Source organism: Gorilla gorilla, chromosome 11 (genome assembly GCF_029281585.2).
Source record: "Gorilla gorilla gorilla isolate KB3781 chromosome 11, NHGRI_mGorGor1-v2.1_pri, whole genome shotgun sequence".
Taxonomy (NCBI): domain Eukaryota; kingdom Metazoa; phylum Chordata; class Mammalia; order Primates; family Hominidae; genus Gorilla; species Gorilla gorilla.
Window position 1 is genome coordinate 43,001,685 of NC_073235.2, and position 26,335 is coordinate 43,028,019.

General features: G+C 35.0%; 1 protein-coding gene across 2 annotated transcripts in view; it reads right to left on the reverse strand.

The window, feature by feature from the left end:
- LRP1B (LDL receptor related protein 1B) overlaps window positions 1–26,335 on the reverse strand; it is a 1,892,531-nt gene that overhangs the window by 227,343 nt on the left and 1,638,853 nt on the right. For both annotated transcript variants that reach the window (XM_031008804.3, XM_055380092.2), the window contains exons 59-60: window positions 25,843–26,024; window positions 15,676–15,875 (exon numbers count right to left, since the gene is read on the reverse strand). In XM_031008804.3, the coding sequence (XP_030864664.2) occupies window positions 15,676–15,875; window positions 25,843–26,024 (382 nt within the window). The remainder of the gene's footprint in view (window positions 1–15,675; window positions 15,876–25,842; window positions 26,025–26,335) is intronic.

Genomic DNA, 26,335 nt, shown 5'->3' on the forward strand with positions numbered 1-26,335 from the left:
AGATTCAGTTTACTTTTGTAAGAAAAATAAAGTTATTGTAAGAATCTGCCAATTAGCATTTCAAAAGTAAGTCTTTTTAATGATTCGGCAGTAACTGCAGGTGATATTTATTAAGCACTTGGGTGCACTAGAACTAGGCCGGCGGGAGAGGCAATTTATATATTTTATTTTATTTAATACTCTCAAAAACTCTATTGTGCAGTAGTAGTGATATGGTTTGGCTCCGTGTCTCCATTCAAATCTCATGTTGAATTGTAATCTCCAGTGTTGAGGGAGGGACCTGGTGGGAGGTGATTGGATCATGGGGGTGGATTTCTCCCTTGCTATTCTCCTGCTAGTGAGTGAGTTCTCACGAGATCTGGTTGTTTAAAAGTGTGTAGCACTTCCCCCCTACACTCCCTCTCTCCTGCTGCCATGTGAAGACATGTTTGCTTCCTTTTTGCCCTTCTGCCATAATTCTAAGTTTTCTCAGGCTTCCCCAGCCATGTCTCCTGTACAGCCTATGGAACTGTGGGTCAATTAAACATTTTTTCTTCATAAATTACCTAGTCTCAGATAGTTCCTTAGGGCAGTGTAAGAATGGACTAATACAAGTAAAGTTCATTTTGCAGATGAGGAAACTAAGATGTGGAAAATTTAAGTAACTTGGCAAAACAGGTGTAGAAAAAAACTGGTAAATAAAAGTACTGGTATTTGAATCTTAGCTCTCTCCGGAGTGTGCTCTCTGGCCATGTGATACCCTTCCACCATGGGATGACACCGGATGCCTGGGCCATGTTCTTGAATTTTCCAGCCTCCAGAACCATGAGCCAACTAAACTTATTTTCTTTGTAAATTACCAAATCTGTAGTATTTTGTCATAGCAACAAAAACCAGACTAAGACAGGAAGTACATGGAGCTAATAAAAAATCACCATGAAATGTGAAGCATTAGTTAAATGCTGAGGTGTCGTTAAATTTAGGGGAAAAGTAGTCAATGTTGCCTAAAAATGATGAAGACTATCATTTTTAAGAGAAAAGTTATATGACCAGTTGTCTATATAAAACTGCATTTGTCTATATACAACTGCATTTGCTTAGTAACTAACAGAGAAATGTGAAAAGTACATTTAATAAATCTTTCATTTACAGGTATTCAGTAGACACACAAAAAAGAATAAACAGAGCTGCTGTGTGGGCTGTAGTTTCACAGGTACTGACTATATATCTAAAGCCTATTTAAAAGCTGCTTACTATGGTTAAGTCTCTATTCAGCATAACAGCATTATGTATTGTACTGTTTGCAGAATTCCACTCAAGCACTAGGTTCCTAATTTTTATTTCATAGACTATATCTTTCAGAAGAAAAGGGTTGATATTTGGCAAAAATAAATAAATCAAAGAAATACTTCTTTTGGGAGTTTTTCCCTTTGAGTCGAGTTTGATGCTATCCTGCTAAAGCTCAATGTAATTATGACAAATAGAAAAGGTGGTCATCGCTTGAACCCGGGAGGCGGAGGTTGCAGTGAGCCAAGATCGCACCACTGCACTCCAGCCTGGGTGACAGAGCAAGAGTCTGACTCAAAAAAGAAAAAAAAAGAAAGAAAGAAAGAAAAAGAAAAGGTGGCCATCCAGAACATGGTTTTGGCTTAACTGTTGCCTCACAGCTTGAATATACTCTATTACAATACTCTTGATTATTCATTTTTTTAGTTAGCATTTATCATGCTAAATAAGTATATTTCTGGGTAATATCATTCTAAATTTGTTTTTCTGACTAATCTAGTTTAAATACTTAAGAAACGAATGCCCCAGTTACATAGTTCTCAGCTTTTTTTTGAGTTAAAATCTCATAGTTAATGTTATGGGGGGATACAGCATTAGGATATTGGTAGCTTTGACAGGACTTTCTGCACTGAGTTAGTGTGCCAGTAGACATTTCACTAGCAATACTATCTTATTTTCCATTCTTTATCTCCCCAGATTTACTTTAAGAATCTAAATGTTATCTTAAAATATTACTTTATGCCCAGCAATCACTGTAATTTATTATTTAAAAATGACTATAGGCCAGGCGTGGTGGCTGACACCTGTAATCACAGCATTTTGGGAGGCCGAGGCAAGCTGATCACTTGAGGTCAGGAGTTTGAAACCAGCCTGATCAACACGGTGAAACCCCGTCTCTACTAAAAATACCAAAATAGCTGGGCATGGTGGTGGGTGCCTGTAATCCCAACTACTCGGGAGACTGAGGCAGGAGAATCCTTTGAACCCGGGAGGCAGAGGTTGCAGTGAGATGTGATCGCACCATTGCACTCAAGCCTGGGCGACAGAGCAAGACTCCGTCTCAAAAAAAAAAAAAAGGTTATAAAGTCTTTATTCATATTTTCAAAAGTAAAAAATAAGATATAGAATGCAATCACCAAATTCTATTATTACTTTTATGAAGGAATCAAGATTACCGAGTAACATGAGCTTAGAATTGATTTACTTGAGTTATAAAGAGTTTATATATTGATTTGAAGGAAATACCTAAACAATCAGTGATCCATTAAGGTCAACTTATCCCTCACTCTATGACTATGTTTGGAAAGGTAGTCCCCTAAAACTTTAAAGTTTACAAACATATCAAATCAAACATTAAATCCTACTATCTTTTTCTTTTTAATATATTTTAAGACACTCCCATTTTTTAAAAGAATTCTTGCTGCCATTATCCCAAGTAAAGGCTCATATCCCCTCACACCAGGAATACTGCAAAATTATTGTAACTTGTCACCTTATTTTTAATCCCTTCCAATCTCTTTTATATTAGTCAGAATTGCTGCAGAAAATAGAAAACATATCTTTAAATGATAGTTGCAGAGAGTTTAATAAAGAATTATTTATAGAGATGGACATGCAAAGGTACAAATCATGCATTGCTTTTTACCAGGTCTGTTACCAGAAGCTAGTGAAAAATGCAGCTGAGGGGAATAAAGCCATCCAACAAGAGCAGTGGTCTTTAATAGACAGGCTCAGCCACTGCTAAATCATTATAGTTGAGCGTAGATGGAAAGAGGATGAATAAATATTCTGACTTCTTTTTCTGTCTACTATCTAATGTCCTTGCAATGCAATTCATGGAGGAAATCCAACTTGATGTGGGAAGGTAAAAGAGCCTGGGTGAAGTAGTCCACATAAGTCAGCTTTCTGGCACAGGAAGAGGGCAAAGAGGCAAAGCCAGGATAACTAGAACTCCCACTAACTAATATTTCTCATATTTTTTTCATCTAACATGTATCTTCCCAAATCAAAAAGCATCCATGACACCATTCTCTGAGTAATATGGTGCAGACTATCTAGCTTGACTAAAACACCATTCGTCTTCAGAAGAGAGAACCAAGTATGCTCATTGATCCACTCTTTTGAGAGACCCTGACCCTAATTATTTCCCCTGATATTTTTCTAGAAGAATAAGAGCACAATGAGATGTGTAGAGAAGATAGGGCATGACTTAAAGTAGCATAGTGTGAAAAACAAAAAGAAAGTGATGAGAAAGAAAAACAATTAGCAGTGAAAAAATGGGGTGAGATTAAACAAAGGCTATGAAAAACTGCAGTCTGGTAAACAGATGATAATATTAGATGGCAGTAGAAAGTGATTTAACGTGACAAAGAAAGTGGAAGATTCATGACAGTGGCCAGTGGGAGGGTGGGTGGATAATGGTTTCTAGTTGATGAAGAGTGACAAAGAGTGGGTAGGTGGGAAAATGGCCAGGGTAGACTAATCTCCAGAGAAGGATCGTGGAGCCACAGCTTTAGTTAAAAACACCTGGGAAAGAAAGAGCATGCTTTATATAACCTTAGGGCCAAGGACATTTGTCCTTTGCTAATAATTATGTATGTCTCCTTTGGTGTTACTGTGCAAACGATTTTTAAAAAATTATTTCCTGAAACCTACAATGAGCAGCTCTGAAGTGTTTTGTTCAATTTTTGCCTCTGTGAACATTTTGCCTGCTTACTCTTTAATGCAATCCCACTTCATAGTAACAAACAGTATCACAAATAAAACTTAGGCACCAAGGTCCAAAATCAATTTTTCAAAACAAATAAAAGCATTAAGAAATGACAGGAACATGAAGGATGGCCAACATTTCCAACTGTTATGATAGAATATTGAAAGTTTATTTTTCCGATATTAAATATCATAGTCCTTCAATGAGATCTTGCTGGGATGGAAAGTAGCTTTTCCTTTTTAGTATATGTCACAGTGCAGGAAGATCAGAGCTGACAGTGCCTGAAAGTAGATTATATGCTAACTTTTGAATAGTGATATTGATCAAATGTCCAAAATAGACTTGTGTCTCTCCTTAGTATAGTAGTTTATACTGGGACACTTAAATAAGTGTAATACGTAATGGCGAAGCATAGAAATTAATACTGTGGCCACGAGTGGTGGCTCACGCCTGTAGTCCCAGCATTTTGGGAGGCTGAAGTGGGCAGATCACCTGAGGTCAGGAGTTCGAGACCAGCCTGGCCAATATGGTGAACCAACATCTCTACTAAAAATACAAAAATTAGCCAGGCGTGGTGGTGCATGCCTGTAGTCCCAGCTACTCGGGAGGCTGGAGCAGAAGAATTGCTTGAATCCGGGAGGCAGAGGTTGCAGTGAGGCAAGATTGTGCTACTGCACTTCAGCCTGGGTGACAGAGCAAGACTTTGTCTCAAAATAATAATAATAATAATAAATTAAATAAAAAAAGAAATTCATACTGTATTTAGAAATCTTTTTCAGATTTAAGCCATTATTAGAGCTGAAGGCATCCATGGCCCATTATTTTCTAGTATTTCTTGCCTCTACATTCTCATTTCTAATAATATGTACTCTCCATATAGATTAGGAATATTAGATTTAATATCATTTAATCCCTTCCTTTCTCTTACCTATTTTTAAATTGCTTATAATAGAAGGTCAAATATAGCCATTTCAATATTTACCATCCAAAGAGTATTCCTGTTAATGAATGTGAAGTTTTATAAAGCAGACTGTCTAAACTGTAGTACACTTGTTTTGAAAACAAGACTGACTAAAAATACGTTAGTAGGATGATGACAATTCTCTCTAACCTGTGAAGTAAACAAAGCAACATTGCTTCATGCACTTGGTAAAGTATATTCCTTTTGCTTCGAAACTTTCTGGGCCATTGTGCTAGTGATAAATCCTTCACAGTACACAGAAATGTGATAGTCTGAGCCTGACTATAAGTACTTACTATAAGAATTATTATATTCAACACACATATACATAGGAATTTCTTTGTTAGAGAGTCTTAATAAAAACTGAAGCCTTTGAAAAGCATTTGCCTCTGGGACACATATCAAGTATAGTTATTTACATGAGTTTAGTATCTGGTCTTCTCATATTCCTGCAATTATAAATATATTTCTAAAATAAAAACGTAGAAGAGTGTAACATATTACAAGCATTTTCAAATGTGTTTGCATTAGACCATTCTGGCATTTCTACAAATAAATACCTGAGACTGGGTAATTTATAAAGAAAAGAGGCTTAATTGGCACATGGTTCTTCAAGGTTTACAAGCAGCATAGTGCTGGCATCATCTGTTAGGCCTCTAGGGAGGCGTCAAGAAACTTATAATCATGACAGAGGAAGAAGGGGGACCAGACACATCACATGGCAAAACAGGAGCAAGATGCAGGTGGAGAGGTGCCACACACCTTTAAATGACCACTATCATGAAGACAGCACAAGCCATAAGGGATCTGCCCCATGACCCACCACCTCCCACCAGGCCCCAACTCTAGCACTGGGGATTATGATTCAACAAGAGATTTGGACAGGAAAAAATATCCAAACTGTATCAGTGTTCTAGGTAGGTCCCAGCAAAAAGGAAGAGTAAGTGAGAGAATTGATAGAACAGTCCTCCTCTGTCCTAGATTCAACCTCAGCCAAATTCCTGTTAAGAAATGTTAGAGAATCACTGAATAAATAGAAGCCCTATACTATGAATAAGAACAATGCACAATAGTCTGGCAAAGCAGCATGCCTAAATTAGGAAGTAACTGGACCTGAAGTAAACCTACTGATCCCTAATCTACTTATTCTTTTCGCATACTCCACCCCTTGTATTTGGAATAGATGAGGTTGTTGAAAATGACTGAAAACTCAAATGAGGGTAATACTTAAAATGTCCCTATTTTTACAAGCATGTGGAACACATGACATTTGCAAAAAAAAAGAAAGAAAAAATACTCCCTAAACATATATGCAAATTTAATGTATTCAAGGGACAAAACTGAAAGACATGATTGACACTGAAATTCTAAGACATTTTAGAAATGGCAGTTAATTTCAATTTATTTTACTGGTTTAGAAACATTTCTATAGTAACTGAATTGTATTTTGCTCCCTTCCATTAACTTTTATTGTATTGTAAACAGCAGCACATCAACACCATTGGCATAAAATACCCTGTGAAGTCTACTGTTTGTAATGGACTGTGAATGATAGAATTTTTTTTTCAAAAGTACTAAAATGCAATATCTTACTAAGAAAGAAACACTCTAGAATATTATAAAATAGTGCAAGTCTGGGGGTGGGAAGTATTATTTCAATTTCCTCTTTTTTTTTTTTTTTTGGTGGGCTACAGTGGATATCTAAATTTTCTAAAAATCCAAATGCAAGAGCTATTGGGTTTCGGAATATGTGAACACAAAACATTCTATTTGTCTCTTTCAGTGTTTTAATTTTTGTCTTCAGAACAAATTCTTAAAACATATTTCATGCCATTTCACCAGTAACCTGCTGAGATCTAGATTCCTTTTTCCAAAATTAATTAGACTAACACTGCATGGGTTATGATTTAGATTTTTAAATCCAAACACAGAACTGCCCCCTCACAACACAAACTGGATTCCAGAGCAATAAACAAACAATAGAGTTAGACTACAATATTGACACTTTAATATGAGGCTCTTCAGGTCTAGGGGTATAGAAACAGTTATCCTTTAAATGACGAGCTGTAGTGAACATAATTGCTAGAAATTTTAAACAATTTTGCTCTCAAAATATAAAAGAGTTCAGTGGTAAACTATAGTTCAGAATCATACACAACTATTACTGTTCAGAGAAAATTAACAGAGTATAATTTTTTCCAATATGCTGGATAAAATATGTACATAACCAACTGACTTAACACAAGGTTAAATCATTTTTTGATACACTGAAGAGTATCCTGAAAAAAAAATTATTGGAAGGAATAAACTTAAAAACTCAAGGTCAAACATAACTTTTTCTTAGTTCACCCTTTTGTTATTACTGTTCACACAGTATTTTCAGCCTTTTCTTTTCCAAAATACTACCTACCTGCCTAAAATATCTGAAGTTCAATGGCACAAGCAACCAAAATTGAAAAGAACTAAATCTGAACTTATTTACTTTGATACAAGTGGTCAAAAATAAATTTCAGTCAAAATAGAATTTTCTAATATTTACCTTTCTTTTCATTAAATGGAAAATGAAATCTCTAAGCTAAGGTATATATGCAATGTTATTTCTAAAATTTTTCTCAGGAGATATTTTTAACTAATGTTAATAGACAATCCATTCAGAGAAGGCTATACTTTTCGAAATGCATAAAATCAATAAAAAAATCTCAAATTTATAACAAATTTTTTCTTATATGCAGGGAATGTAGTTACTTTAACATAGCAAACTCTAATATGCAACTATCTCACTAAATCATGGTGCTATGGTCTTAACGTTGGTGTCTCCCCAGAATTCATATGTTGACACCTAATATCTCATATAACAGTATTAGGCCTGGTGCAGTGGCTCATGCCTGTAATCCCAGCACTGTGGGAGGCCAATGTGGGTGGAGCACTTGAGGTCAGGAGTTCAAAACCAGCCTGGCCAACATGGTGAAACCCCCTCTCTAGTAAAAATTAAAAAAAAAAAAAAATTTGCTGGGCCTGGTGGCAGGTGCCTGTTAATCCCAGCTACTTGGGAGGCTGAGCCAGGAGAATTGCTTGAACCCAGGAGGCAGAGACTGCAGTGAGTCGAGATCAAGCCACTGCACTCCTGCCTGGGGGACAGAGGGAGACTCCATCTCAAAAAAAAAAAAAAAAAAAAAGTCTTAAAAGGTGGAGGTGGAGGCTTTGAGAAGTGATTGTCATGAGAGTTCTACCCTCATGAGTGAAACTGACACAGAAATTGATAGAACTGTGTTTGCATCCTAGTGTTTTGTGGAAAGCAGAACTCAACAGCAATAAAACAGGATATCTGCCAGAAGAAATCTCTAAGTAAAGTGTTAAAGGAGGTACTTGGCTTTGTTGCACTGCTTATAGTAAAATGCAAGGAGAGAAAGGAATTACAAATGGAATTTATAATCAAAATGAAAGCAGAAAAAGATTTGGAAAATCTTCAGCCTGGCCATCTTGTAAAGAATGAACAAGCATTTGAGAGAGAGAATATCAAGGGTGTGGCCAAGGGATCATTTGATAAAGAGATTAGTATAGATGGGTGGAAGCCAGGTGCTATCTATCAAGACAATGTAAGAATGACCTCAAAAGCATTTTGGAGGTCTTCAAGGCTACCCCATCCATCACAGGCCCAGAATGCCAGAGGCTCGGAAGCAGAACAATTTCAAGGCTCTCCTCCTCCCCACCTTTCAGTGTGGTGCTCTTTAGCCAGCCCAGCTGTGGCCCAAGCAGGCCCTGATGCAACTCAGGCTGTCCCTTTGGAAGTCAAATATAGTAAGTCTTGGTGAGGTTCACATACTGCAATTTCCACCAGGACGCAGAGTGCACATGCAGCAAGGGCCTGGCTGCCTTGATCTAAATTTCAAAAAATGCCACAGAAAGCCTTGGGGTTGGGGTAGACAACTGCCACAGTGGTGGGGCCACAGTAGAGAGCTCCTATTATTAGGGCAATGCATAATGGAGCCATGGGGTTGGGCCACTGCAGTGTCCCTTATAGGGCAATGCCAAGCAGAGCTGTGGGGGTGGACTCACCCGGAAACTTCAGACTGCTAGAGCCACCAGCTTGCAACTTCAGCCTGGGAGAGCCACAGGCATGAGATTCCAACCCATGAGAGGTGGAAAATGGGCTACACTCAGCAAAATTATGGAGGCAGGCCCCCCTGGAACTTTTGGGGCCCAATCGCCACACCAGTGTGTCCAGAAGGCAAAATTTAGAAGATTTTATTCGAGAATATTAATGCTTTCTCTACAGCTTTCCTCTTCTTCTGAGCTCTCACCAGTTATGCTCTTAAGAAAAGATTATCTTGGAGCCTTAAGATTTAATGTTTTCCGTTTTGGTTTTGGTGTTTGGTCAGAATCTATTACCTCTTTCTTCTTTCTCCCTTTTGGAATGGAAATGTTTATCCTATGCCCAGTGCACCATTGTATTTTGGAAACAGATAACATGTTTGATTTTACAGGTTCACAGCAGGAGAACGATAGATCATATCTTAAGTTTCACTCATATCTGATTTAGATAAGATATAGAGAAGACTATAGACTTTTGAGTTAGTGTTGGAACAAGTTAAGAATTTGGGGGCTATTGAGATCAAATAAGTGTATTTTGCACATAAGAAGGACATGAATATTGGGGCCCAGGGATAGAATGCTATGGTCTGAATGTTGACGTCCCTCCAAAATTCATATATTGGAACCTAATACCCAGTATGACAGTACTAAGAGGTGGGCCTTTGGGAAGTGATTAAGCCATGAGGACTCTATCCTCGTAAATGGGAATGGTGCCCTTATAAAAGAAACTCAAAGGAGCTCACTAGCCCCTTCTGCCATGAGAGGACACAGCGAATGGTGCCCTTATAAAAGAAACTCAAAGGAGCTCACTAGCCCCTTCTGCCGTGAAAGGACACAGCAACAAGGAACCATCTATGAAGCAGACAGTGAGCCCTTTACTAGACACTGATTCTACTGGCACTTTTATTGATCATGGACTTCCCAGCCTCCAGAAATGTATCCAATAAATTATCCAGCCAATAGTATTCTGTTAAAGCATCCCAGACAGACCAAGACACAGGGTATACATTTTAAAGTAACATCATTGCTCTTTTCATTTTGAAGAAGACACAAAAAATATTAGGATTTACTGAGATACATGCTTTCTTTTATAGTAATTATATTCTAGTCGCTTTGTTTTTGTGTGTTTTTTCCTCATATATTATGTAATTTACCTGCCCAATACTTAAATCAATCTGAAAGATTTCAGGTATGGATTCAACTTTATTTGTGTAAGTGTACACTTATGCTATAACTATTAATATTAGAGGCTCTAACAAGTAGGTTTCAATCTTCAATTGTCTGTTCAAAAGCAAGGGTGCTGTGTGAAAACTGGAAAGAAAGCAGTCCCTGGAATTAGGTAGATCTCAGTTCAAATCTTGATTCTCCTGATTATTAGCTCTGTGACTTTGGACAGGTTACTTAATCTCTTTGAACATATTCCCTTGCTGGCAAATGGCTTTAACCGCACTTATTACATATATAGGTTGGTAGAATAATTACAAGAGCATATATTGCATCAAGCACAGCCCCTTGAAATCAGTAGGCTTCTAATAAAAGACTTAGTTCATAAGAGGATGACCCCTGTTCTTGGAATCCCATTAGCAGGCTAAGAAAATGTCTGTTGAAAGACAAAATAAATACTATGTGTAAAATGCACAGTACAAGGTAATGCTCAAGAGTATAGGTTTTCTCCTCCATCATTAATTTGATTAGTTTACAAGTGTTCAACTTTGAAATATGTTAATAATCTTTATGATAACACTCAGGACTGGGGATTGTTTTGGCAGTTTGATGTTTTCATCAAGGTTGAATGAGAAAGCATTTAATTATTACAGATTTCCAAACTCCCTCTCTTAGGCTTAAATTAAGGAAGAGTCATTGGAGATTAAAACGTGGAGATTTGGGCCGGGCGTGGTGGCTCACGCCTGTAATCCCAGCACTTTGGGAGGCCTAGGCAGGCGAATCAAGAGGTCGGGAGATCAAGACCATCCTGGCTAACACGGTGAAATCCCGTCTCTCCTAAAAATACAAAAAATTAGCCGGGTGTGGTGGAGGGCGCCTGTAGTCCCAGCTCCTCGGGAGGCTGAGGCAGGAGAATGGCATGAACCTGGGAGGCGGAGTTTGCAGTGAGCCAAGATAGTGCCACTGCAGTCCAGCCTGGGCAAAAGAGCGAGACTCTGTCTCAAAAAAAAAAAAAAGGCAAAGATTCTGAAAGTGTTGATTGACCCATGTAACTGGAGGCTTAAACTTTTAGTTCTGGACTTCCCTTTCATGTCATATTTTTCAACACCCTTATTTCTACAAATGAGGCAACTGAGGTCCAGGGAATTTAACTACATTGTTCAGGGTTAATAAGCTAGTTAGCAGTAGATCCCATCCCAACCTGACCTAGATCCTTGAGGTTCCCAGACTTCTTTTAAGATCTTAAAGGTTTGCTTTCTCCAATTTGAGGAGATCCTTTCACTGAAAGATCAGTACTCCAGCAGAGGCGTATTACTTCTTATCTAAAATCAAAGCCTAAAATTCTCCTAGGAGGGTTTCAGTTTGGGAGTTGTAAGGAATCAAACCCAAATATATGGACCTACAAGAAGAATATTTTTATTCATATATTAGGATCAGTCTGTTTTTGTATAACAATGTATTTAAAAACTGAATATTTCTACCTGGAGAACACCCTCAAATTGCCAAGTCTCTCACTGGACCTATTCCATGTCTCAAGAGAGAGTAGGAGGAAAGAGTGTCACTTATTTGCGAACTTTATTCTAGTTAAATTATCAGGTTTTCTGAAATGCCTTTTAGGGAAGGGCATAATATAGAATGTTTAATCACGTCTTTAGAATAGCACTTTTGCTGTTAAACTTAACGCATCTCCCACCAAAATAGAGCATCATAACATAGAGATTCTGAATATCTAAATTAGGCGTAGTTTGGCCCTATTAATTCTTTTTAAAAATGTACGAATATATGCAAAACTAATAAGTCATCAAATATTGGAATTCTTTTCCCCTAGCTAATTCAATAATAATATAAATCATTTACTTAATTTTTATAATGCCACTACCAGTATTTCTAAGCTTACATATATCTCCAATTTGATCTACTACATAAGTATTGAATCTAACACTGTATCTCCATTCCCACAGCTATAATCACTTCAAACGTTTTCTCCTAAAATATTTTAACAGTTTCTAAATTGGTTGCCCTTCCAGGGTCTTTCATTTCACATGCTGTTGTCAAATCTAATAACAGCACTCCATCAACTAAACACCATCAATAGCTCCCTGTGACCTAAGGATAATTTCCAAATTACTTAGCATACAAGGCTTGTGACAATCTGGCCCCAATTTGCCCTTGTTCATCTAGTGTCATTATCTCCTCCTTATATGACTTCCAGTCATAGCCAAATTGAGTAAACCCCATGCTGTTTCAAGACTCCATTACATCTTTGCACATGCTGCTCCCTCTGTGTGAAGACTCCTTCTTACACTTTCCCTCTATGGGGAGCTTTTACTAAACCTCTCAAACTGCTCAAAGATTTTCCCACTTTAGCAGTCTTCAGTACTACTGCATGCATTTTTGGAATATTTTGCACATACTTCTTACCCACAATCTAATTTATGTCTTTACCTGCATATTTGTTTTGCCAATTGAGTTATTCTCTGAAGGTAGAGACTCATTCATCTTTACAACACCAGGGGCCTAGCATAGTGCATGGCACAGAAAGACAGGTCAGTAAATATTGAATGAATGAATGAATGAATAAATGAATGATGGGCATAGTTAGGAAGAAATCAGAGCAATGAATAAAATAAACTAATGAAGATGTAATTTAAAATATACTGTCTAACTTATTCAGTAGCATGTCTTTTACTGTATCATTATATTATTAATATTACATCATATGTTACTATAGTGAATAACAGTAGAGTGACACAGAGAAATAAAGATTAGGGAGAGGTTCATGTGACTAAGATTGCATCTAAATTTTCCTAAGCTAGTAAATTGACTGATGTATTTTGGAATTTCTTGTTCAGGTTTTCAATGTGGTGTATGGATTTGATAGGAGGGTGAATTAGGGTAGATCAGGGAGCAAAGAAAGGAATGGAAGCTCTCAAACAAATTGTAAGGCACATGTACCTTGGAGATAATCTGAACTTTTGTTTAAGTCACAGAATTTTTAGAAACCTCAGATATTCTTGGTCTAGACAAATAATAATAAAATAATGCTTCATTTATAAAATTACTCTGTGGTGTAAACTGGAATATCTTTGGGGAAAGAATACCCAACTTTTTAAACCATAAAGTCCAAGGGCTAACTTTAAAATTTGGCTTATGAGAAAGGGCTGTTGTTCTGAAAAGTCTCATATGTTTTTTATATTCTCAAATTACTTTGTCATGACTGGCATGTCTCATCGTTCTGGTTAGCTCAGATTTCAGTTTTAAGAAATATAATAAATGAGAAAAATAATATTGGTCTGGTTTAAAAAAAGTGGCTAGTGATGAAGTAACACAAAAGTTATCGATATAAATGTCTCATTTTCCACCTGCAAATAAACAACTAGGAAACCATAGCATCCTTTGTCTTTATGGGGCAAATGCAAGTAGAATAATCCAATTCCACTTTACAAACATGGCAAATTAATGGCTCTTTCTTTCGTTGATGGTAGAGTTGGCATAATTCAGGCTGGCTCCAATTAGTACCTCATTAGTAACTACCAGATAATTATTGGCCTGCACTCAGATATTGGCAGGTGCCTGATAAGGCACTTAATGAATTTTTCACTGGTCTTTCTGAGAAAACCATCAGGAGAAAATATTCTGAAGGCTGCAACTCTACTTTTCTTCCCATTTAAGTCTTGATGCATTTTCAAAATCAAGTTTGAAATTTTTAATAACATCATACTAGACTATCTTTCAGCCAAATATTTTACTATTTAATACATTTAGTACCATTTCTACCTGTTACACATGTCTCTCTATCCAAAGTCACCACCAGTGTTATGATTGACACTTTAACATGCACTTAATTTTGTATTAAGGTTATCAAAGCATTAGTCACCACATAAGTGACATGAGTTTTTAATAATAAGTAGGAGATGAAGTCAATAGTTTCTAATAGATCTAATATTTTTTAACAATTTTAGCTATTCAGACTTCAAAGACTCAAATGAAAGGCAAATATTTAATGCTGCAGTGTTTTTAAATGGTCACCTACCTAATAACAATATATATATAAATTTTGTTGTACATTGAAACTTTAGTACAAAGTAATACATATACAACCACCTAGCACTTTATATGGAGGCTAAAAATGAAAAGGTTTATGGTTACATAGGAATAATATTGATTGTCACAATAAAACTTTCAACTATGCAACCCAAGAATGAGGCAGAACATTTCATTATTGATTCTTTGGGAGATATAACTTTTAAATGCTAGGTGTGATTTCAATCTGTCAACATTCCTTTTGCTGTAATTAAAATCCTAAAGTGTTCTTTAAATAATTTTTCACTTAAATTGCATCCTGATGAGTTTTTTATCTCCATAACTGGAATGTCAACACCTAAGTAAGTGACTCATCCAACTACACTCTTTGTATGACAATGTTCTTACCCTTAAGAAAGCGCCTCTAAAAACTTCCTGTCAACATTACTAGTTAGAAGGATGAAAAGATGTATTTGTTTAAATATCAACTGACAGGAATATAGGTAAAATTATTAAGTGGTGTAACTTTGGTACCTTTTACCTTTTTTCTTTTTAAACTCATTGCTTTATTCCACACTGGAACACACTGGCAGAGTATTACTTGATGATGAAGAATAATCCTCTCTTCCTTACCATTTCTCGTCCTTCCCTCCTCCAGGGGTTTTTGTCTTAAGCTTGATGCCAGAGAAGGAAGTAACTTGATAAGCTAAACTGAATTAACATGTAGACTTTATTTGGGACCTCGCTTTGAAACTCTTATTTTAAGTGATGTTTGGAAACGTAAACCCCTGATAGCAAAGGTGACACTAGGTTAGTGAAGATCAATAAGAATTCATTTATTTGTTCAGGAAAAAATCTAATTCTTAAAAAGCTACCTGTTACCTAAAACATTTTGATGTAATTTGAGTCATTTGTGGCTTCTGCTATATCCATGTCATGTTTAACTATACATGACATCTTCTCTGTTATATCCTTGTCTGTTACTATTTTGTGTGTTAATTATTGTTGCCGCTGTGATTAGGTAATAATAACTTTAGTCATGTACATAGCTTAACTGATAACTTATAAAACTATACTTTTACTCAGTTTTTTAAGAAAATAGAAATCCTAGCAGATTGCAGTAATAGCTTCATATTTACAAGCAAATAACCTTCTATTTCAATTCAGTTGGGATGCATGTGAATATTAATTTATAAAACTACTTCCCATTTACTAGAAAATCTATTTAGAAAAATACAATTAAAGAAAACATTGATAGTGTAAAATATCTTATGCATAACATAATTTTTGAATAAATACATCTAATTCTAATTTGCCAATATTTTTATAAAGAATTATAATAATGTAACCTTAAATTAAATATGTTTTATGAGAGAAAGCATATAAAATAAATATATATTTTTAAATAAATATTTTATGACCTGGTAAAATACTAGAATATTTATGCTACTGGACCAACCTTTGTGTCTATGAGATCCATCCATGTTGCTAAATTCAATGTGATTTTCATCGGCCCAGTAGAGTCTACGATTAACATAATCTATTGTTAGTGCCATAGGTCTAGAAATCTTGGTTTCTATGACAACACTCTGATTGGTTCCATCCATTCCAACACGGCCAATATGAGGATACTCGCAGCAGTCAATCCAATACAAATATCTAGGAAAGAAAATCAATACCGATTTTGTTTACAGATTCTCCGGGAGCAAAACAACAAACAATATATTACTTTTTTGCTCAACTGTTCCCACATTAATCTTGCCATTTTTCTGAATTGCAGCTTTTAAGAAACATCCTTTCATGCAAAATTTCTTATGGTGTTTTATTACACATCTAGTATGATTTGAAATATTCTTATAACTTTAAACATATGTTTATTTTAGAACACAAACTCATATATAACAATATTATATAATAATATCGTAAGTGTTAACCAATTATAGATGTTCAAAACTAATACATGTAAACTTTCAAAAGATACCTATCAATGTTGAAGGAATACAATTATCACTATATATACTTTCTCTTTTGGTGTGTTATCTATGAAAAATTCAAAAGGAATTATGGAGGTGCACATTTTATTTCCTTAATATACATTGTTAAATATGGTATCCACTAACCAATTATAACTGTTTAAATTTAAACTAATTAAAATAAAATAAAATTAAATGAACTGTATTGCTTCTTGGTCACACGAGTCACATTTCAAGTGCTCAGTAACCATGTGTGTCTAGTGGCCATCATATCTAACAGCATAAATATGGAGCACTTCTATTATCACAGAAAGTTCTACTGGACAGCAGTGATTTACATTATGTTATTAGAAGTTCTAGATAGGACAGTTCAGAAAGTGGGGAAAAAACAGTAAGTGAACTAAGTAATATTGATACTATATAATTAGATTGAGTTCAGTATAAATATTACACCCGATAAAACGCAAACAACGTATAAGTGGCAGATTACTTAGATGTTTTTCTCTGTTTGATTAAGCCATTTGTTTTTTTCCTCAAAGTAAGAAAAATTACTTTATGTTTTAGATGTTTCCTTGTCTATATAAAGATTTGAGTTATAGGATCTTTAATGTTATTTTCACATTCCAACTCTGAAATTGAAATCTATTAACACAAGTAGATTTTTCTCCAATTCATTCTTTCTTTTTGCCAGATATAATACTTAGCAATTAGTTCTTCAGATTTACAAGATTTGCATCAAAGTAATTTGGTTTGAAAATATTTTATATGATTGTAAAACTGGTATATTCAATTTAAATCTAAAACATTCTTTAAAGAAATTTTCTCTCATAAATTCTGACAGACATAATTATGTTCAGATATTTTAACCACATACTAAAAAGGAAAGAGTTTTCAGGAAACACACACAATATTGTGTTTTGACAATCATTTTCTTGATTTGCATAAAGGTATGGCTTATAAAGATAATACAAAAGTTATTTGATGGTCAAACTATCATTGAAGTACTAATGAAGTATGGTGCTTAAAAAAGAAGAAATATATTTCTGATAAAACCTAAACGAAAGGTGGAATGTTATGAACAGAGATTCAAAGAGCTCTGAAAGTCAAAATGTAAAATAAACTTGGGTCTGGTAACACTAAGTCAATTTCACATAGGGCAATACTGGAATTCCTACCTAGTGTTTTTGTATATACATATTAACTTTAAACATACTTTGAAAATCTCAAATTATCAAGTAATAATAGATCCTAAGCCCCTCAAAAAATGATGCTATGCTTTTTAAAATCGTGAATTATTTTTGGTATAGTTTTCTTTTGAAAAGTGAATACGTCAGTGAAATACATCTTCTAAGAAAACATACAATTCAGTACTTTCAATAAATTTATGGAGAAGTACCTCGTTGCCTATACTAGGGATCATGACAGAAGAGATGCAAAAGAAGAAACTGAATCAGAAAGAAGTAAAAATAAAAAGATAGTTTACCTTGTTGAAATAAATCAGAACAATTCTCTTTGCCTTACTGACCTTGAATCTTGGGAATACTAACATATTAATTTTTGATTTATCTGAAATGTAATATATTTATTCCAGCTTCCCTCACATGTTAGATATGATTAAATTTATTTGTGCTTCTATATACCATGTTATGTTTTTTAAGAATTGCATATAAGAAAATAAAAATTGAAAGTAATAATTCAGTGATTTCTATAACATTAAAAAAACACATCCAAACTGGTTTAATTAGAGAGTGCCATCATAGTTCTATTTAGCTACTCTACATGTAATTGTACTTGCAATTTAAACACCTCAAAAGTGAAAAAGGGTTTCCATTAGATTTGATCAGTACATGTGATCAATGCTATCAATAAATGCATTGAAAATTATTAGATGTCAATAATAATGTTTCTTAAGTAAACTACAAATTTCAAGTGGTCTAACTTCCATACAATTGCAATTTTAAATTTTCATTTGTATTTTGAAATTTTTCATCTGGTAGTCTTACCATCATCATGAACCAAGACACCAAGAAGAGAAAAAGCATATTATTTCATGAAGTCCAACATCTGTTACATCACACTCAGTAAGTTTGGTAAGAGTTCCAGAACTGAAATTCTCTCCCTCGAATGAAAACCCTTTCTTACTGGGCCCAAATATACCTCTCCAAATTACTCCCCACTTATGAATTGTGTGAAATTTAGCTCAAATGAGAGTTTTTCATTACAGTCTCACATTTTCACTTTTCAGCTAATAAAAATTTTTTACTATGGAAGTACAAAAGAGTGAATAATAATTTTACCTAGATGGAGGAAGGCATGAAAAACTGTTGTGCTTACGAATAGTTCTTTGGAAGAAAAAATTTATCTTCACAACCACCTTATAAATTTCTTCAGAAAAATGACGTTTTATTTCTTTCAGATTTTAGGACAAAGTATAACTTAATTTAATTTTTTTTTTTTTTTTTTTTTTTGAGAAGGAGTCTCGCTCTGTCGCCCAGGCTGGAGTGCAGTGGCACGATCTCGGCTCACTGCAACCTCCGCCTCCCGGGTTCACGCCATTCTCCTGCCTCAGCCTCCCGAGGAGCTGGGACTACAGGGGCCCGCCACCACGCCTGGCTAATTTTTTGTATTTTTAGTAGAGATGGGGTTTCACCGTGTTAGCCAGGATGGTCTTGATCTCCTGACCTTGTGATTCGCCCGCCTCGGCCTCCCAAAGTGCTGGGGTTACAGGCGTGAGCCACCACGCCAATTTATAATTTTAATTCTGGTTATTGAGGGTACTGGAGATCATAGCTTAAAGCTTCCCCTGATAAAGTGGTAACAGAATATAAAAGGTTATCTGCTTTGTGTATTATGATGGGGAAACTTGGAACAAGGACTCAGGTTTCTAGATTCGTACACTGACTTCTCTTCTAACAAGCACTATATAGCATCTGAAGCAAAGAAACCCTAGAAACAGATTACATGGCCTCAGATCCCAGGTCCTCTCATTACTAGTTATGTGAACTTAGGAGCTTTAATTAGCTTTCCTGAGCTTGGATTGCCTCATGTCTAAAAGAAGCAATTACAGTTTCTTCTCACAGGGTCACTGTGAGTATTAAATTAGAGAATACATGAAACAAACGTAGAACATTGATAAGTATGTAGCAAGTGTTCAGCAAATATTAGCTATTATTATTTTATCTGACTTAAATAGGAAATATGCATATTAATATATTTTTAGTTTAGTAATACTCTCCTACTAGACTACCTATTGCATCTGGATTGTATGTATCTTTGAATATGATTTGCCTTGATTTTATGTAAGTTATTACATGATTTGTCTATTTAAGTATTCGTCAAGCAGAAGAATATTATGGATAATACTCTATTATACTGAAGGAAAATGTTGTTCACCTGTACTCAGGTAAGCATGAGCCTTCATAAACACAGGATTTATTTTGTCTCTCAAAAAGTGGTAGCTAACTTCTGATGGCTAGATATCATTTCCTTTCCATACTTAGGCCCTATTGCTATACTCTTTTTTTTTCTTCAAATTTGTCAATAAGACAGTGCTAAACATAATGGTAATTTTAACTTCTGAAATAAAACCCTTAAAAATTACCTATGTAAAAATGTATTGTAAATAATTAAAGCTAAAAATGACAACTGCCGTGAAAATGTTGAAAGAAGAGATCTAAATTGCACCCAGATAATATGCAATGTTTACCCCAATCACATATGTAAAATTTCAGCCCCAAATAGTACCTATTCTGCGAGATATAATGAAGTATAAGCACATAAAAGAATGTCTGCTTGTAACCATAACAATAGGCCTCTGTGAATTTGAGAATGTCTTTTATAGTTGAATATTATACATTGTATTCTATAAAAGTGATTAAATAGAAGTCTTTCTCAGCTTTTACTATTTTTCTCTGAATTCAAGTATTAAATTTGAAGAAATTTTTTCCTTCCACCTGCAATTATCTCTGACTTTGAATTATAAAATTAACCATATATATTATTTCCCTGTGTGTTTTTGCCTGAATATGAGGATACTGAAAAGAGCTGTTTGGATAGATTTAAAAAATTGGTTTAAAAAAGTTTTTCTTATGTGAATATATAGTTTAATGAAATATTTCTGTGTTCCTCTACAGAAATCAGAAACTGAATTTTCATCTTGGTCCGCCTTTCATTCCATCACAACAAAAGTTCCCTTATGACTCTTCTCTTTGAAACATGCAGGTTATTAACATACCAATGTATTGGTTTGTGCATAGGTGCAGGCACAAGGTCTCTGTAACTATAACCTCATTCTCTGTGTACATCTAGTTACTCATTCATCAGTCTTCTTCAACAGTGAATTTAACAGTCTCCGTGTTAGGCACAAAAAATGATTAAGACATGACCTTTGTGCTAAAGGAAATTACTTTCTAGATGGAGAGAAAGACTTTTCAGCTAAAAACAGTCATATGATGTTAAATGTTCAATATGTGGTGACCAGTTAGGCACAATTAGAAAATGTTTTACAGAGGAAGTAATATTTCTGCTCATCTTGGAAAATTTGGTAGTTATTCCAACTATAGTAAATGCTGAAGGACATTCTAAAATATCAAGTTACAGAGGGTAAAATGTGTCTTTCTAAATTTATTTGCATTGTCATTATCCATATTGGCAATAATGGATATGAATACTGAGTAAGTGTCTTTCACATATTTTCATTAACATATATTTCAAATTCAAAACAGGACCTACTATTTCCTTGTGGATTTCCTAACAGACTTTTTTTTTTCACTCTGTTGCCCAGGCTAGAGTAAAGTGGCGTGCTCTCAGCTCACTGCAACCTCCACCTCCCTGGTTCAAGCAATTCTCCTGCCTCAGCCTCCTGAGTAGCTGGGATTACAGGCCCGTGCCACCAAGCCCGGCTAACTTTTGTATTTTTAGTAGAGATGGGGTTTCACCATGTTGACCAGGCTGGTCCCGAACTCCTAACCTCAGGTGATCCACCCACCTTGACCTCCCAAAGTCCTGGGATTACAGGCTTGAACCACTGTGCCTGGCCTCTAACAGGCTATTGTTAGAATTTTAGTAAAAGAAAATAAATGAAAGTATGTCTTTTAAAATAAGGCATGCTGGTAACGATCTAGGCAGCTTTCTTCATTTCCAAAAAACTTTTATCATCTCTACTAATTTTACCTTATTTTGAGAGAAAAAGTCTCACTCTGTCATGCAGGCTGGAGTGCAGTGGCACCATCTGGGCTCACTGCAACGTCCACCTCCTGGGTTCAAGATAGACATTCTTCTGCCTCAGCCTCCCGGGTAGCTGGGATTACAGGCCTGTGTCACCAGGCCCGGCTAATTTTTGTCTTCTTAGTAGAGAGGGGGTTTCACTATGTTGGCCTGCTGGTCTCCAACTCCTGATCTCATGTGTCCTGCCCGCCTAGGCCTCCCAAAGTACAGGAATTACAGGCGTGAGCCACTGTGCCCAGCCCTTACCTGTCCTAATTTTAAATCTTTTAAAAAGGATAATTGTCAACATGGAAGAAACTACAGGATTTGGGGTTCTTTTTTTCCTTGATCCCTTTTTCAGATGGTTTTTGCACAACATGTTTATGATCCACAATTATTTTGTTACTGGAAACTCTGACATGATGTAATAGGAAAAATCTGGGACCAAAGCCTGAAAACTGAATTAAATCCCCGGTGTAATATTTTATCACCTAAACAATTCTGAGAAAGTCACTTAGCCAGTTCGTGGTTAAATGTGCCTATCTAAACTATAAGGAAAGTAATACAAATAATTCTATGTTTCTCAGAGACTCTGGATAAACAGTACATGCATCTGAAGTGATAAACTGATAAAGTTTTCTAACTCAAAAAATGCTATAGAAATGGTAGCCATCTTTATTATTATTATTATTATTATTATTTGGGAACTCCCAATCCCAATAGATCTACAAACTGATCATTTCACTTTCTTGTGTTTTTCTCTTTTTCTGTGTTCCCATATTCTGGGGACAACTCCTCTACCTGTTTGCCAAAGACAGAAACCTTGTAATGTTTGTTATTTGCTGTCATTTTGTGTTATGTTCTGACTTGTTCCTAGCTTTCCTTTACTCTGTAAGTAAACTGGATCCATAATTACATATGTTTAATTTGTTCCAACTGTATAAGTTCCTTGTAATTTGTTGGATGTGCCACACTCTTCTGTGTGTCTGTTCTTTCCTAGAGAGACAGTTCTTTTTGCCAAAAAATATCTCTTGCCCTGTAGAGCACCACGTCACTCAGCTACTTCTTACTCTACCATTCTTGTTCAGGAAGCTTTCTCTGATCCCAGTTGAGACAGAAACACTTCTCATTTTCTCTACCTTAAAAGTTATTGTATTGAATTGTGATTATTTAATCAGCTACCTACATACTAGACTGAAACATACTTGAAGACAGGGGACCATGCCTTTTATTTTATTTAGAGTGTAACATACTTGAAGACAAGGGACCGTGCCTTTTATTTTTATTCTCACACCTACCAACAGTGCCAGATATATACTAAATATTCCAGAAATATGAGTTGAATAAATGAATGAGTATATGTAATGTTTTCTGTTAATTAGGCATATCATACATTCACTTTAATGTTTATCATAATGGTCTTTGTTATGATTAACTAAAGTGACGCCTTAATTATACAAAAAGATAAAATTTGCAGCAGAGTTTTAACATATTTACATTCTCTATTCTCTTTTAAAATGCTTATACATATCCTGCATACAGGTAATTTTTATCAATATTGAATGTAAATTATTTCAATTACCCTAAATTAATAATAAATTAGAATACTCATTTCCACACTACACAAAATAACAAGAAGCTTAAGATAAAATTATAAGAAAAATTAGGATTTCAATTGGATTTAAATATAACAGCTAAGAAGACTTTCTGTCTACTTGTATCTTTACGTTCCTACTAAATACCATATCTAAAGTGCTATTGTAATAATTGACATACTGTTATTAAAATGAAGAAAGGACCCCCAAGGCATCTTCTAAAAGTATCATTGCTCTAATACATAGGACAGCCTAATGATCTTCATTCTCCCTTAAACAAATTCTTACCTTTTCTTCACTAAATATCAGGACAGAAATCATACTTCTCAAGGAAACAGGAGTCAGTAGTTTTGATATAATCAAAACATATGCAAGTCGCAGTGGCAATCTGATGTAGGAAGGTTCAATTGCATTTCTATTAATCTTAAATTTAAGTTTTCATTTTTTGAAGCAAGATTGCATAATATTTTATACAGTTATGGCATTTTCACCCTAGAGCTCATCTCATCAATGCTAAAATCCAAGTTGCCTGATTTTCTCACTCAGGGGAACTAGGAAAACAGCATGAACAAAAAGGTGCCATTAAATTTTATCCATTAAAATAGTTGTTTTTAATTGTTTCATAAAGAGATCCAACTTTTACCTTTTTCTTTGGTTATAATATGACATATCTATATCATAATCCAAATATTATCCAAAAATGAAATCAATGGAGTCTTTTATAACATCTATAATAATTTTGTACTGTGCTATTTTAATTGACACTTTTAATGGATGGGTTTATGTTGATGATAACTTAAGGCTGCTTTCAGTTTATGGGGTAATAACTGTAACCTGGGAGAAATAAAACCTAAAGCTATTAATAGATTCAGCTGCATTCACTAGAATAGGACACAGGTTTTGCTTCATAAATAGAAAAGACCACAGACTGCTATTAGCAAACAGGTAATGTTTCTTTCATTAGAAAGTGAAGCATCTTGAATAGCATGAAATGAGAAGCTAAGCCAGCCATATTGATTTTGAAGAAAAAAAATTGTTCAGACACTCAAATATATATATATATATATACACACACACATATATACACACACACACACACACACACACACACACACATATATATATACACACATATATATATATATATATTTTTTTTTTTTGAGACACTGTCTCGCTGTGTCACCCAGGCTGGAACGCAGTGGCATGATCTCTGCTCACTGCAACCTCTGCCTCCTGGGCTCAAGCAATTCTCATGCCTCAGTCTCCAAAGTAGCTGGGATTACAGGTGTGCGCCACCACGCCTGGCTAATTTTTGTATTTTTAGTAGAGATGGGGTTTTGCCATGGTGGCCAGGCTGGTCTCAAACTCCTGACCTCAAGTGATCCATCCGCCTCGGCGCCCAAAGTGCTGGAATTACAAGCGTGAGCCACCACACCCAGCTATCAAAAATCAAAAATAAACTTTCTTATAAAATATCCAAGAAATTGAAATATTCACATAATTAAGAATGAATAGATGATAGCCAAATTTAGTACATCTGGCCATTATTTCTTAAAACATACATATAAAGAGACTTTCTAGTGATTCTGTTTAAATTAAAATAAAATTGACACTCTTTGAACCTTCTGTTGCTATGGTAAATAAAATACTCAAAAAGATAAAATGATTACATAATTATATAGTGAAAAGTTAAAATGAGCACATTACCTTGAAAACAAAAATACGTGCACAGTACAAAGCTTCTCCTATTAGGTACTATTTTTACCTAAATTAATGTATACAGTTAAGCTATAAAATATACTATGACATGATTACTTTGCCAATTATAAACATGAGGGACCAAAAAAATTAACAGAGATACATTAACGAGAAGCAAAATCTAATTGTTGCATATGGTATGATAAAAGCTGTGGTTTGGTGAAATATGTGAATAAAATTAATTAATTTAAATTGCAGAAAATTTGGAGTACCAAAGTTATCCTAACACTTGCTACTGTGAATGTGTCCTATTTCAAAACACCAACCTTTCTTTAAATTTGTTTAAACCATACTTTAAACCAAGTATGTTGAGTAGGTTGAACTTCTCCAAAGATCATTTTGGAGCATGTAATCACTCTAAATTACAGTGCAAAAAGTTAAAAAGTTATGTACACTCTACTGAGCAAAACAACATAATTGAAAGTGAATTATAATGGTCATAATCTATAGAACTTTAGCAAACATACACCAGACAGCTTTGACACCTTCAGATGTGTTCATCCCTCATTTGAAATCTCCAGCCTGTGGTCCTGGGTCCTTACTATGACTTCTCTCCATTGTTGCAATGAAATGCAAATGAAACGGATCCACCACAAACTCTTCCCAATAGTCCCATTCAGCTTTTCATCTTGAAGGCACATGATAATGCACCCTGTCATTTATTATCCATGAATACTGCTTATGTCTCCTGGTATAAAGTGGTGCAGGGATTACATTGTCCATATTTGTGACTACCCCAACCACTGCAAAACATCATCTAAGAATTTGTTCTTTGCCTGCCTTTCCTTCAAGATTTAAAGGCATTAAATCAGTGAAATCTGTATGTTTTATTCATTTCTACCATGGATTTATCAACTAGTTGGAAAATAGCTGTGTTTAAAACTTTAAAAAATAGTTTCTGTAAAATTCAATCATCTTAATTTTATTCCTTTCATTGTGATAATCACATTACTGTTTTTTTCTATTTCTAAGTGAGAATTTCTACACAGTTACACGTTACATTGGATTTCCATGTTAATGGTCTATAGAACTAGATTTACTACTATGAATGTAATCCAGTCTTAATCTTTAAGATTTTTAACAGTTTTTACAAACCCAGCTCGAGGATCTAAAGACAAGTCTCTGGGAAACTTCAGCCTTTTGCTAACGAGTATAGTAGGGTACAAGCCATTGAGTTTGGATACTTCAATGATTCTTTTTTCTGTGTCAGACCAATAGAGGTTTTTTCCAATCCAATCGACAGCAAGTGCATTGGGGACTGCTGTGTTATGAACTACCTACAAAACAAGAATTTAAAAGGTTAACAGCGTAAATCCCTAGAATAAGAAGTGAGCAATTGCTTCTTGATTTTTACAGAGATATAGAATTCCATTTAAATGTAAAGAATGGAACGTAGATAAGAAGAGAATAATTGGCCGCAATACAATTACTTGTTTGTGAGAAATTACCTAATGTGTAATTAGGTCCCTAGAACTTACACATAGTTTTAAATAAAATGATTTTAAAAAAGTTGTTGGAGAGCTGCACATTTGTTGTTCACATTTTTGTTAATCTATTCATCCTCTTAAAATTTGGGACAAAATTCTCA